The sequence below is a fragment of the Lampetra planeri genome, chromosome 2 (assembly GCF_965212315.1).
Source record: "Lampetra planeri chromosome 2, kcLamPlan1.2.h2, whole genome shotgun sequence".
Classification (NCBI taxonomy): Eukaryota; Metazoa; Chordata; class Hyperoartia; order Petromyzontiformes; family Petromyzontidae; genus Lampetra; species Lampetra planeri.
In genome coordinates this window covers 24,352,332-24,365,802 of record NC_136108.1, presented here as the reverse complement: position 1 = coordinate 24,365,802, position 13,471 = coordinate 24,352,332, and the positions used below count along the sequence as shown (strand labels likewise).

The 13,471-nt window shown below is 52.9% G+C and overlaps 1 protein-coding gene across 7 annotated transcripts in view; it reads right to left on the bottom strand.

Moving 5' to 3' along the window:
* Positions 1–13,471, bottom strand: part of LOC144730536 (protein 4.1-like) — a 70,146-nt gene that overhangs the window by 15,902 nt on the left and 40,773 nt on the right. For 3 of the 7 annotated variants that reach the window (XM_078611253.1, XM_078611256.1, XM_078611254.1), the window contains exons 9-13: positions 12,745–12,842; positions 11,369–11,547; positions 9,908–10,125; positions 5,281–5,349; positions 3,645–3,713 (exon numbers count right to left, since the gene is read on the bottom strand). In XM_078611253.1, the coding sequence (XP_078467379.1) occupies positions 3,645–3,713; positions 5,281–5,349; positions 9,908–10,125; positions 11,369–11,547; positions 12,745–12,842 (633 nt within the window). The remainder of the gene's footprint in view (positions 1–3,644; positions 3,714–5,280; positions 5,350–9,907; positions 10,126–11,368; positions 11,548–12,744; positions 12,843–13,471) is intronic. The other 4 variants (XM_078611255.1, XM_078611260.1, XM_078611258.1 and 1 more) reach the window with 2 other exon arrangements.

The following is a 13,471-nucleotide window of genomic DNA, read 5'->3' as shown; positions in this document are numbered from 1 at the left end:
TCGGCTTCTAGCATATCGTTAACAGCCGACTGAACATGTTCCTTCTCCACGGGACTCAGTCGGAAGGGATTTAGCCTGACCGGCGCCGCATCGCCCGTTTCAATGTGATGGTGCAACAAATCCGTGCACCCAATGTCATACTTATGTTTACTGAATACATCAGAGAATTCAATGAGCAACTCGCGCAGCGCACCCAACTGCGCCGCCGACAAATCGTCCGAGGCGGCACATAACGAATGGACCCACTCAAGGTCTTCCCTTGGCTCAACGTTCCGCGCGGGGCTCGAGCCCACCTGCGCAACCAACCCATCATCCCCAGGGACCTGCGCCGCGTGAGCCAGCACGGTGCCCTGCGGGATGACAGCTGGTCGCGACCCCGCGTTCAAAACCATCACAAACGGATCCCTGTCAGCCCGCACCAAAGTGTGAGCCACCGATAAATCAAGACCCCCGACAGCCTTGTTAGAAGGACCCAAAAGCATACTCTGTCCCGAAGCCTCCCTCACCCATGGTTTCCGCAACCGGAGGGGAATCAACATCTGTGAACCCGGGGGCACTTGCACTGTCTGCGTCGCCACCGCTTGTATCGTAGCGCACGCCGTCCGAATGTCAGTAGGGCCCGTCAAAAATGAAATCCGGCGACCCGATGGCAGTTCAATGCATCGTTGATCGATAAGAATTTTAATGGGCATTTTAGCCAAAAAGTCAGTGCCCAAAAGACACGGAACTGCCAAAGAAGACGAAACGAAAACGGGCCCCGACAATTTGATATCTCCAATGCAAATGGACGCCCTAACCTGACCGATAATGCCCAACGATCCCCCATTAGCGGCGTAAAATGGCACATCCACTGGAAGCAGCGGACGACATTGGACTGGAAGAATATTATAAATGAGGTCCGATATAATAGTTGCCGATGCCCCCGTGTCCACTAACACCCTAATCTCAACCCCATCAATAGATCCCGTAACAACGGACGAACCCGCCGAAGCAGCCACAATTCTATGCCCCAATTCCGCCCATTCAATGTCTCCCTGGTCCCGGCCGAACCCCCCTCGCCGAACCGAATCCCCGAACCTTAACCGGCCCTCCTCCGCCGCAACGCGGCGTCCCATGTGTGCCGAATAAACAGGCCGAGCGTGTGAGGTGCCGCGACTTGCCGGGGATTGTAGAGATGACTTGGGCTCTCGGTCGTCGTCCAGCCGAGCTCCCATGGCGCGCTGCCACGGAGCGCGGCACCCGGACGCCACGTGGCCCCGGAGGCCGCAGTTATAGCACGTGACGAGGGTCGGAGTAGATCTTGGTTGCTCCGACTTTCGGCCCGATCGCAGAGGCGACCGGGCCCCCGGCCTCCAGTCCCCTGGTCGTCCCGTGGCGAACGCCTCCTCTCGTGGGCTGACGACTTGGGGTTCGGCGACCACCAACCCCGGGGCTGCGACGACAGCAGCGTTGCAACCAACGCCTTGCTTCCGTTGTAGGGCCTCGTGCGCTTGAATACTCGTGGCGACTCTCAAAGAAGAAATATCAATGTCGTCAGCTGTGTTGATAGGGACCCCCAGGTCCTGCGCCAACTTGAGCAGCTGCTCCAAAACCATCGCGTCTTGGCCCTCCTCGTCCATCCGAGGGAACGCAGCATCAGCAAGAGCCAGCAACGCCGTGCGATAGGCCAGCGCGGTCTCCGTGGCCGCTTTCCGTCTTGCGTAGAACTGATGGCGGCATGTAGAGGGAGGCCCGTAGACCCTGGCCAACAAACCCAGCGCATCCTTCAGCGTGGAGCGGTCCGACTTCCGTGCAGCCCTGAAGGCCGCGAGCGCATCGTCGTCCAGCATGGCGGGCAATGCCCGCAGCGCCGTAGCATCGGACCACGCTGACATCTCTTGATGCGCCAAAAACCTTCGCTGAAATTGGCCCCAGTCTCCGCCTTCCGCCTTGAAGGCTGACAACGTGGGCAGGCGCTGCTGAAAAATGAAGTCATCCGCCTCGTGGTTCCTCTCCGCCTGTCCGTCGGTGTCTAAGATGGCGGCTCCAGCAGCAGACGTAAGATGGCGGACCCCCTCGCGCGCTGATGAAGTCGATGCGCGCGCTTGGGAACCCACCACCACGTGGCGCTCGCCGTTCCCGCCAAAAGTAGGCCCAGGCGCAATGGCGGGAATCCCCCATTCGTTTTGGCGGGAATCTGCGGGGCGACCTTGTAAAATGTCCCCCACCGTCCCCGCTCCTCCCGACGAGCTGATCTCCGCCAAGATGGACGCGGCGGCGAGCAGCAGCTCCGCCAGTCGGGAGTGCGCCTCACGAAGCCCGGCGTCTGTCCCCGGTCGCTCGGCCGGCGCCGTCGACGGACCCTGCAGCGTGGGCAAGTCCTCTTCCTCACCCCCCGCCACCAGCGGCTCCGAGTCGTCCAGGTCTTCCTCGCGGTCAATCCCGTGGGTCCTACGGGTCTTCCTCGTCTCCATACTTGGAAGCCCGTTTCACTTCTGACGCCAGATGAAGTATTGGAAAATGACGGCAGGAAACTCCTTGACGGGAACACACTTCTTTTATTAAATCTTGACTTGTAACAATACAACGCGTGGCCTCTCTTCTTCACACTGCACTTCTCTTGACTCTGGATTCTGTGCTGCCGGCTCTCTGTGCCTCGTGTAGACTCCGCGCCTCGGCTACACTCCTCTCTCGCCTCGTGTAGACTCTGCGCCTCTGCTACACTCTCCACTCGCCTCGTGTAGACCTCGCACCTCTCTCGCTGGCTACACCGTATGCATACTCGGCTCGTGCAGACCTTCCTCTCTCGCTGGCTACACCGTATGCATACTCGGCTCGTGCAGACCGTTCTCTCTCGCTGGCTACACCGTATGCATACTCGGCTCGTGCAGACCGTTCTCTCTCGCTGGCTACACCGTATGCATACTCGGCTCGTGCAGACCGTTCTCTCTCGCTGGCTACACACTATACATTACTCAGCTCGTGTAGACCGTTCTATCTCGCTGGCTACACACTATACATTACTCAGCTCGTGTAGACCGTTCTATCTCGCTGGCTACACACTATACATTACTCAGCTCGTGTAGACCGTTCTATCTCGCTGGCTACACACTATACATTACTCAGCTCGTGTAGACCGTTCTATCTCGCTGGCTACACACTATACATCACTCAGCTTCTACTCTCCATTACTCTCCTCTCCGGGCTCTATCTCTGCACCTTCCTCTTCATTCTTAGATGGTTCCACTTCTGCCCCTTGCTCCTCTGTGCATCACCTTATATACCCCTTCTTCCCGGGAGGCGGAGCGGATGCGGACCTCAACGTCGGCACCGCTCCTCAGTTACCCAATCCCCACGCGCTATCCTTACGATCCGGTTCCGCTCAGCGCGTGTTTCCACTCCCCGACCAATCACACCGCGCTGCTACCCGATCACTCCCTCTGGGCGCGTCACCGGCACACAGCCAATCCGCAGCACTACCCCCACCCGCGCACTGACGCCTGCTCCTCCCCGTCAGCGCGCGTCACCACACACACACCCGTACATACGCGCTGGCACACGACATATACACCCAGCGCGTATCACCACTACAAGTGTAATGAATGAACCTTAAACAACGCACCTCTTGCCATTTGTTAAAACGTTTGTCCGTGCGCGCTACAAACCTCGGTGTCGAGTTGGTCCTCCACCGAGTCCGAGCTCGAGCTGCTGCTGTCCGAGCGCTCGCTGTCCGACTGGGCACAGAGAGACAGTGGGCCCTTTCGTTTCACAAGACACGGACGAGCGTCTACGCGTAATCGCGTCCGCGCGTTGTTACATTGCAGCACCGACGTTTTGTGGAACGACTTCTTTACCTCGCTCAACATCGTAAATCTCCTGAAGCTGAAGATTCGTGGTGCTGGATACAGCCACAATTGCAAATGTGATTTGTAACTTTGATCCTTACCCGTGTATCGATAGTAAAAATTTTATATGCCGTTTTATTGAGGGACTGTGTTGTTGTCTTGGTGTGGTCTGGGACTACTGTTGTTGTTTTTCTGCTTTGCACAAGCTTCCAATTAATGTGACAAATCGGCAGGAATGTATACACTTATGCAATTTGTACTTACATACTTTATTTATTTTAACGTATGTTTTGTGTATCGTTTGTTGTAGTAACTGGCTGACTCGTCCCTTCTGGACATGTGAAGAAAGAGCTTTATAGCTCATTGGATTCCTCCTCCAGTCTAAAAAAATACTATAATTTTGATACCAGCACCTTCCTTGATAAATCTTGGAAGTGATCGTGTGATTTGTGTCCACGTGCGCAACCAACTTAAGACGAGTTATGGTTTATGGACACTTTCCGGACCGATGTTTTCCCAGCAGTGTGAAGCGAACGTAACGTGTCGGCCTCAGCGCTGAACATGCCCCAGTGTTTGTGAAAGGAGCTTGCGTACAACATCAGGCGAGATGTTAACTACCTCGCCTGGTATATAGGAGATCATGGGTTCTCAACCCTGACGCCTGCTGTATATTTGGAGTTTGCATGTCTCTCCTCATGGTCGCGTCAATTGTTCTCCGTGTCATCCGGTTTTTCCCCCCTCCACATTTAAAATCAACATCATGCATTTAGAGTATTTAGCTGCTATACATTTGTACTTGATAAGCCACTTCGTTGAGCTATCATTTGTGGCCAGGTCGCTTCTGAAATAGCTCATTGGGCCTTCACTGGTAAAATAAAATAAAAATGATTCGTAGTTTACTGAGCTTTACAACACTGTAGCATTCATTACATAGGCTAGTTTCTGTTGATAAGGCTCGGAAGAGTTGTCACCTATCCGAATTTGACCTGAACATTCCAGGACTTGCCAATAGTGTCCGGGTGGCAGGAATTGATTTAGACTGAGACCTGGTACCGGTATTGCTGTGTTGCACCTTACTGCAGTAGTGCTGCTGCACAGTGTTGATAAGAGACGTAGTTCTGACTGAGACATATGTCTGGGTTTGGTCGAGAGTAGAAAAGCTGGAAATGTTACTGATAGACCAACTTTTTATTGTCTTGTCATGGGGGGCACTGATTATTTTTTGGTACTTCACTAGGTAATAATCTACCACAGCACTGCACAGTGAGTGGCATTCTTGTGTGTTGAATGGCACACCAAAATATGGCCTATACCTGCAGCGTTCACATGTTAGTTGCACGAATTGCAATTTTCACGATTATAAAAAAAGGCAGACTGGCACAGGAAGCTGTGCAAGGACAAATGCATGCACGGCTGACCGGGCATCGGAGTTGACTGCACAGAGAATGGTCTTTACCTCCTCGTCCTCTGCTCTCACACTACGCGCCCTCTCCTGAGGACCACTGAACAACAACGCGGCCTTGGGCTCCAGGTAGCACAGGGACAGGGCCAGGGGGAGGGAGAGGGTAAGAGAGAAGGAGACGGAATGAGAAGCAGAGAAGAGCAGCACAAAGATGAGCATGAAGGAGGGCAGCAGGGAAGGCGACCGGATTGGGATGTACTGGCGCAGGCTGAGCGGCACGAAGCCCGCGTACTCCTCGGGGAGAGAGGGGAAGGCAAGGTAGCCATCTTCATCCAGCAGCTTAGGGAAGTGGAACATAAATATCGGGAAACAGTCGAGGAACGGGAATCGAGCCACGAAGGGCTCGTCGCATTCTGACTCGGAGTCTGTGCCATGCAAGCTGCCTGGATGGGAGCCCCGCGGTGAGCCACGCAGTGAGCCACGCGCACCACGGGGCTCTGCCACCGGCCCTGGGGACTGAGCCTCGTGCCCAACGCTGGCCAGGGAGCAATGGGAATGAGATGGGGATGGCTGTGACGGGACAGGGGGCGTCTGCATTCGGTGTAAATGGTAAAACCAGGCAAATCAAAGTACGACGGCAGAGCGAGGAGTGGCGATGGCGAGGTTGACAAAGAGAAGGACATGGAGAAAAGAACGGTTAATTTAATCGCAATAAAACCAAAACACCTCCCGGCGACTGACCGTGAAGTTATTTCGGAAAGCAACAACCATGTGCCGTGATGAAGACATAAAATACGCGAGAAAACCGGCAACTCTGCACTTGAACTTACGAAACAAAGGCACTAACACAGGGCAGACAAAACGTACTCGTGCGTGTCTTTTTTTGGGAAATTAAAACTCTCAGTTATTTTACACTCCCCAGGAGGCTTTTAAAGATCAGCACAGCAGAGTTCCTCATACATACAAAGCCGTATTATCTTATTTTCTGTGAGAACAGCTGATCCACGATTGCTTTGCTGCCAGCTGACTATGAAACTATCTGCAGATAAGACAGCAGTGAAGGGAGTGACAAGGGACGTAATCACAACCGCAGTCTCTCTCTGTTTCTCCTCCTCCTTGCGTTCAATCCACACTTTCTCTCTTCTCGCCCACGCCTTTCACTGGAACAAACTTCCCCTCCACATGAATCAGTCACCTTCGCTCACTAGTTTCCATTCCTCACTAAAAACTCACTTATTGTTTCCGAGCTCACCCCACGACCCCCCTTAATCTCCCCGTATAACCACCACCACCACCGTTACCGGTCCATCTTCATGTTCTCATTACATGGCTATCACTCACTCTCCCATTCATTAAATCCATTCGTCATCATTTACTGTCATAAATTTTTGCTTTCGCACAATTCATGCATCACAGATTCGCCCACATTGCTTCCTCTCGTCTATTTTAGTAACCTCATCTCCACCGTTACATTCACACGCATTGTTGCACCATCGTTAATTCTCTGCAAAGCGCCTTGTTTAAGGCGCTATATAAATATAAAGTCCGATAAGATAATGTTACCGTGGCCTAGCATGAGGGCCAATCGCAGCGGACGAGTGTGCTGCATGACGCGACGTAGTGGTTTACTCACATCACATCTTTGTTAAAGGGAAAGGAATCTTAATGATTTGTAACATTTGTTATCACAAAATATGTCGACAAACATAAGTTTGTTGTTTAAAAAAAATGGCCCTGCAGCAGCAAAGCAATTGTAAAAAAAAAACGTCGTTCAACAATGACTAAGATATAAGGTAGAACAAAAACCCCTCTGTCATGTCAAATAATATAAAGATCAAACACAAAAGAGTGCAAATGCTCCAGCCTGTAAGGGTGGCTCTTGATAGGTAACATTGTTTGTGGTTAATTGAATCATCCATGACGACGTAGAAACTAATGATCCTTGAGTCTGGGCTGCATCTGCTGAAGCCAACACATTCTCAGCATTTGTTAAAGTTGCTGTTTTTAGTATCTGCTGGTCCCAGCAACACTACGTACTCTCAATGAGTCTATGCGTTTTCCCAGAATGCTAAGAAACCCGAATATACTTTGTCGCGACGACTTTCAGCTCTTTGTTGAGTTGGTGTTTCCACTGAACTACGTAAACATGCCTCAGTTTCCCTGGGCGCTCGCGCTACTGGCACTCGTGATTAGCAGCTCGGAATTGCGGTTCGGCCCTGAGAGTCATAGATACGATGCTAACGGGATCGAGGCATCGGCGGAATGGTGGGATCTTGACGAGGCCAGCGTGGCGTTCCGACGGGAGAGAGGAGGGCACCGTCTGGACCTGGCCGACACAGTGGATCGAGAGTGGCCCGCTGCCTGCGTGATGCGTCTCAATGGCCACCCTCGAAGTGACTGCCAGCGTGGTGCCATGACCGCGGAGAAACTCCGCAAGCGCCGCGACTCTCTCCCGCCCCCCCGCACTAAACACACACCCGCACGCAGCGCACCCACGTAGCATTCTGGCGGGGGGTTGCCTGGCACATCGGGTTTTAATCAGAAGGGCCCCTAGGGGGAGAGTCCCACGATTTCCCGGTGCCAGGAGATTGGCCGACCCCCACAGGACAGGTTACATTGCGGTGCCCCTAAATTGGCTTAAAATTGTATGGGCGCAAAAAGAAAAGTTTCCCTGGGCCAACCACAATGAGTTACACGCAACATTGGGGGGAGGGTGGAATATTAGGCACCCTGAGCAAGGAGCCCTGAGCAAGGGACAATGGGTGGGGGCGTGACAGCCGCTCCAGGTGAGGGCGGGGCATCAGTTGTAAATCGAAAGGTAGGCACGTGATTGGGCAAGTCTTCTCTCGTCCTTCTCCCTCCGACTCTTCTCAGCGTCGTTGGGACGCCGCGAGTCCAGTTTCAAGGTACGTGTTAGGACGTTTGAGTAGCTGGGTTCATAGGCAGAGTTACGCTAGGCTCTCAAGGCGAAATATTCCTCCTCCGGGTAATGCGTATTGGCGCCATTAATAAACTCTAGTACAGAATATCGGTGTGGTGTGATTTCTGTGTGTGTGGGCAGAACCTCGGCATCTGTGATCTGTGTGTGGCGCGACTGCGTGGAGGAGACGGTGTGCCCGGCGTGAGCGCGAGCGCAGGGCTGCAGCGTGGGGGTGGTGCGAGTGATTTGAGGGTGAGGCGCGTGAGGCGTGTGTACTGTAGCACATACGGCCGCCGTCGTTTGCGAGTTCTTGCGCTCGTGTGCGTGTTTACACAGCGTGCTTTACACAGCGCTTTTACACAGTAGAAATAGCGTTAACGGTGAGGCGTGCACCATAGTCCCATCTCCGCCGTTCCTTTTCCGCTAGCATTCGCCTCTGTTTGCACAGCGGATTAAGGCTTAGCCACGGGGGGGGGGGCATATTCATACCGCCGCCGTTTCTGTTGATTAGCGCTCGGCATGTGCGAGAAAACCCCGAGCGGTGGTGAGCCAGCCGTTCAGATATATCCCTCAGAGAGGGCGCTGGCGCGGGGGGCCGGTCACGCGATCGGCGGGGGGCCCGGCGGGAGGCGGCCCTTAGAGGAGGAGGGAGGAGTGGAGTGGAGGGGGTGGACGTCGCGCCCCGCCCGCTCACGGGGAGCGGGAAGGCTCGCCTCAAATCGCACAGGTCAGCTCGGGTGAGGCCACAACTAAGACGTTGAGTCAGCTCTCGGAGCCAATGGCTCAGCTCCCTCCTACACCGCGAGCGCCCGGATTCCTCCACCACCCCTTGGGCAGTTACCGAGTGTAACTGCCCAAGGGGTCGAGAGAACGGGCGATGGCGTCCTGGCGTCTGACTCTGCTCCGCCCTCTGTATGTACGTATGTATGTTGAACTTCTTTCGTGCTGTACGTAGTCAACCGTGCTCATCGGAGGTGCGGGGGAAGGACAACAAAACTAAACTCTTTGGTTCTTTCGGTAAAGTCACGTAGGTAGAAAAATAAAATATTATATATCACGACGTTTCGATCGCAATACAAGCGGTCGTCCTCCGAAAGAACCAAAGAGTATGGATTCCTGCAGTCACGAAAGCTTCAAATCAAGATTAAAACTAAACTGTCGGTTCACCGCCACCCTTGACGTCCCTGTGCCTGTCCTCACAAGCGTCACTCTGAATTAAACTATTTATTTGGGTGATGCTGCAATGAAACGTCACCTATTACCTATCGTTCCTTTTAAGGCCATATGTTAAGGCTATATGTTACCACACGTGTGCATGTGTAGTTTGTGAGCCTCGTCATGAGCACGTGTTCGCGGTGGCGAGATGTTATTTCCCTCGCCTAATATGCAGGAGGTGCGTGGGTTCGATCCCGACCCGGACGCCTGCTGTATATTTAGAGTTTGCATGTTCTCTCTCCCCGTGGTCGTGTGGATTTTGCTCTGGGTCCTCAGGTTTTTCCCCTCCACATTTAGAATTAACATCACGCGTTTTGAGTATTTGGCCACTATACATTTCCACGTGATAATCCACTTTGTTGAGCTATCATTTGTGGCCAGGTCGTTGCTGAAAAAGAGCCATATAGCTCAGTGGGCCTTACCTGGTCAAATCAAAAGTTTAGTTTTAGTAGACTTATCTTTACGCACCGCTGGATCTATTTTCACACTGTTAGCTATTCAACGCAGCCAACGCGCGACCGATGAAAACAGAAACCCCCCAAATACCTTCGGCTTGCGCAGATCGTCGGCACGCTTGTCCTCATAGCCTGGGAACCGCTCCTTTGTGCTCTTCAGCCGGAGTCCCTGCTGCTCGCTCTCGTCGACGGCGCATCCCCGCCACTCCAAGCGCTCCTCCTCGTCCACCACCCAGCCCATGGCAGGCCTCTGCTCAGTGGAGGATCCGGCCGTCTCCTCTGTGAGGACGATGACGTCCTTCCTCCAGCCTGCACCGGCGACCGCCCCCACCCCCGGGCCACAGCGGAATCGCAATAAAACTAAACATGGGCGGCCGAGCGGCGGTTTCTGTTTTTTGAGGGGGGACCCCACCATAGGCAAAGTTTGACTTGGGGGGGGGGGGGAGGTGGGGGTGGGCAGGGGTTCGCTTTGTCCCTCATATTAGGAATCGCGGGTGCATATCATCAATGTATATAGTTTTAATCTACATTGTAAACTACTGAAAGTAAATGAATAAAGGTGTCCGCCCATGGACCCCCTCCACTCAAGGTTGACAAGACTGTGGGAAAAATTGGAACTTCTTGTTGAATTATAATTGTTTGTATGTACGTACATACATACACATGTAGTGACAGGGTGCCATCTGTTGACCATGAGGGATAACTACGGGTATGGGTGCGCTATATAACAACCAACCATAAGGGGGGTGTAACTGGGCCAAAGGTCAGAGGCGGGGATCAGTCGGGAAGCTCCTGGAACCTGAACGAGAGTTCTAGAAGGGGGCCGTGGCCAGAGGCGGGGCTTGGCCACGCTGAGGAATATATAAAGGGGAGGTAACCGGAGGTTCGGGGCTGTCGTGAGAGTTTGGGTCCTGGCTGCCGTCGCTGTCTTCGCCGTCATCTCTTCATCGTCGTCCGGCCGTATGGCCGATCCGCTGTACGGTCCCCATCGTCATCATCGCTGTATTAGTCAGCCAACTATATAGTTAGACGCCGGCGATGTGGCTGTATGAGCAGGTCAGCTACACGTAGCCCAGTGTGTATGTTGCTCAGTGACTCTGCCTGTAAAGTGTGAGAAATAAACAAGGAGCCCTCTAACAAGTCGTATCTCGGAAGTCGCTCACTACACATACAACGCCGCCTAATTATTTAATTATAATTGTATATATGTACGTACATAATTGTATATATGTCCGTACATATATATACACAATGCTGCCTTGTTCAATTATAGTTAAACCATCCCCTGGGTCGCCAGGACAAGGCAGTATGGCGAGCGGGCTCATCGCCATCTGTTTCTGTATGTACAGGGATAAAGCCTTGCCCCCTCACGTACTTGCCTTTTCCCCGCGCTCTCTGGTTTCCTCCCACAGGCACGCATTCATTATAAATCGGATGACAACATCTTGACATAAAAAACGCAATGCATAAGTCAATTATAATTATCATGATTATTATTCGTAAAAAAATCAAACTGGAAACCATGATGAGCCGAGCGAGCGCCGCCCCTCACCTCCATCCAGGCTGCGCACCGTGTGCTGCCGGCGGCTCGACACACGGACGAACGGCGGCCCCGGGCGGCCGATGCGAGCGCTCGCCTGCCGGGTCTGCGCCTGGGTACGGCCGCTGTAGCGGAAGCGCGAGCCGAGGCTCATGAAGCGCGCACGGCGCGTCGGCTCAGGGACGGCCATCCTGCGGCACAGCGAGCGGAACGGGTCAGTGCTCAGTGCCCGTCGCACTGTCTCACAGTTCATTCCTGATATCGGTGCACACGTCATCGCTGCTATCGGTGCCATGTTGTCCCCGCTATCGGTGCCATATCATCCCTGATATAAGTGCCACGTCATCCCTGATATCATTGTCAAATCGTCCCACCTATGAGTGCCACATCATCCCTGCTATCGGAGCCACATCATCTCTATTGGCGCCATATCATCCCTACTATCGGTGCCGCGTCGTCCCTGATATCGGTGCCACATCATCCCTGTTATTGGTGCCACATCACCCCCGCTATCGGCCCATCATACTTATGGGTTCGATAATGAGACCCATTTCATGGGGAAATCAACAGTGGCTGTCCTATGGATAGACTATCCCCTACCATAGAAATGTTGAGTTTCCACCATTGGCTCAAGAGCTGTAAACAGCAGTTTAGCACCGCCTTATTTGAAGATAAATCAATTGGTCATGTTGACTTTTGAGTGCAACCCTCCATCTTGGCGAATGGCCCACGAAAGCGGACGTCATAGAACTACATTCGAGATCCTTTCAAGTGACCTCTGGTCCTCCTAGCAGAGGGCAGCACGTTGCCACTTCCTCTGCATGCGAGAGGAAGGCTGGTCGCGTGGCAGGCCGAAATTAAATTCTCAGAGCTGGAATTTTTGCCCAATTAATTGCAGATGTATACATGAATGTGTTGGGTTTTTTTGCTTGTGTAGTAATCGGTAACCGGGTCGTGACCATCAACTCGCTGCACTCCCCTAACCATTCCCCCGCCCCCTCTGCCAGACACATACCTTCTCCCCGTTCTTGAAACTTCCTACTAAACGTATCTTCAGGCCCCCTTTTATCTATTGGTTACTGCCCCCCACCCCACCTGTCGGTCAGTACAACTGCATTGGATGGTGGATCCGACGCAAATGTTTACATCGGCCATATAGGAATCTAACGATGCGCTGTAATGGGCCTGTGTTTTGTTTTATAAAAATGATTTAATAATAAAAAATAAGTAGATGACATTTTAGATAACAAAATAAATATAAATAAATAATAAAAACTTGCTGCGCTAGAGCAGTTACATTCATGACACGCTGAAACGTTCCATTGCATTCTAACGCGGCGAACGCGTGCCTATCGACAACCGTTGAGACGCCGCGTGACCATGAGCACCTGAAGAAGGTGTGGTGCTCCACACAGGTCTTCCACAGCCTCTTGGCAGCTCGGTGACTCGGCAGCTTGAACCCCACGGTGCTCTCACATTTCTCAAACTGGAAAAGGAACATTTAGACTCATGAAACTCACTAAGGCTCTGTTTAGTTTCTTGTCCTTCACCCGCACCTCTGATTAGCACGGCTGGCTATGTACGGTGCGAAAGAAGGTAAACTATTACATGCATACATGAATTGTCCTCTCACTTGTTAGACAGTTGTGCTGGGTGGGATGTGTGTGTAGTGGGGAGCGGTAGTGTAGCGGTTAGCGCGCTGCGCTACTAAGAACCCAGCGACCCGAGTTCGATTCCCGCTCACGGCCAACACCAGTGACGATTATCTGAATCGATCCTGGGCCTCACCTAGGTCGACTTAGCCTCAAATGATTAACGCCACTGGGGAGACAAAGGCGTGGTGTTGGCCACCCACCCCCTCGTGAGCCGTACCGGCCTTCATAGGTGCTTGCTAACAGCAGTTGCCCCAACAGTCTGCTAAAGGCTATGTGGGGCATCTTTGTCTTTGTCGGATTGGGGAGGGCCAATCTTGGAGGCCGCTATGTGTTTACTATGCAGCAAAAGCAGCTGCGGGATCTGGCGGAGGGTAGAGAGGGTTGGCAGCGGGGCGTGGTGGTGGTGGCATCTACAGCTTAAAGTGACTGAATCGTAGAGTCAGTTGAGAGACAATCTTGG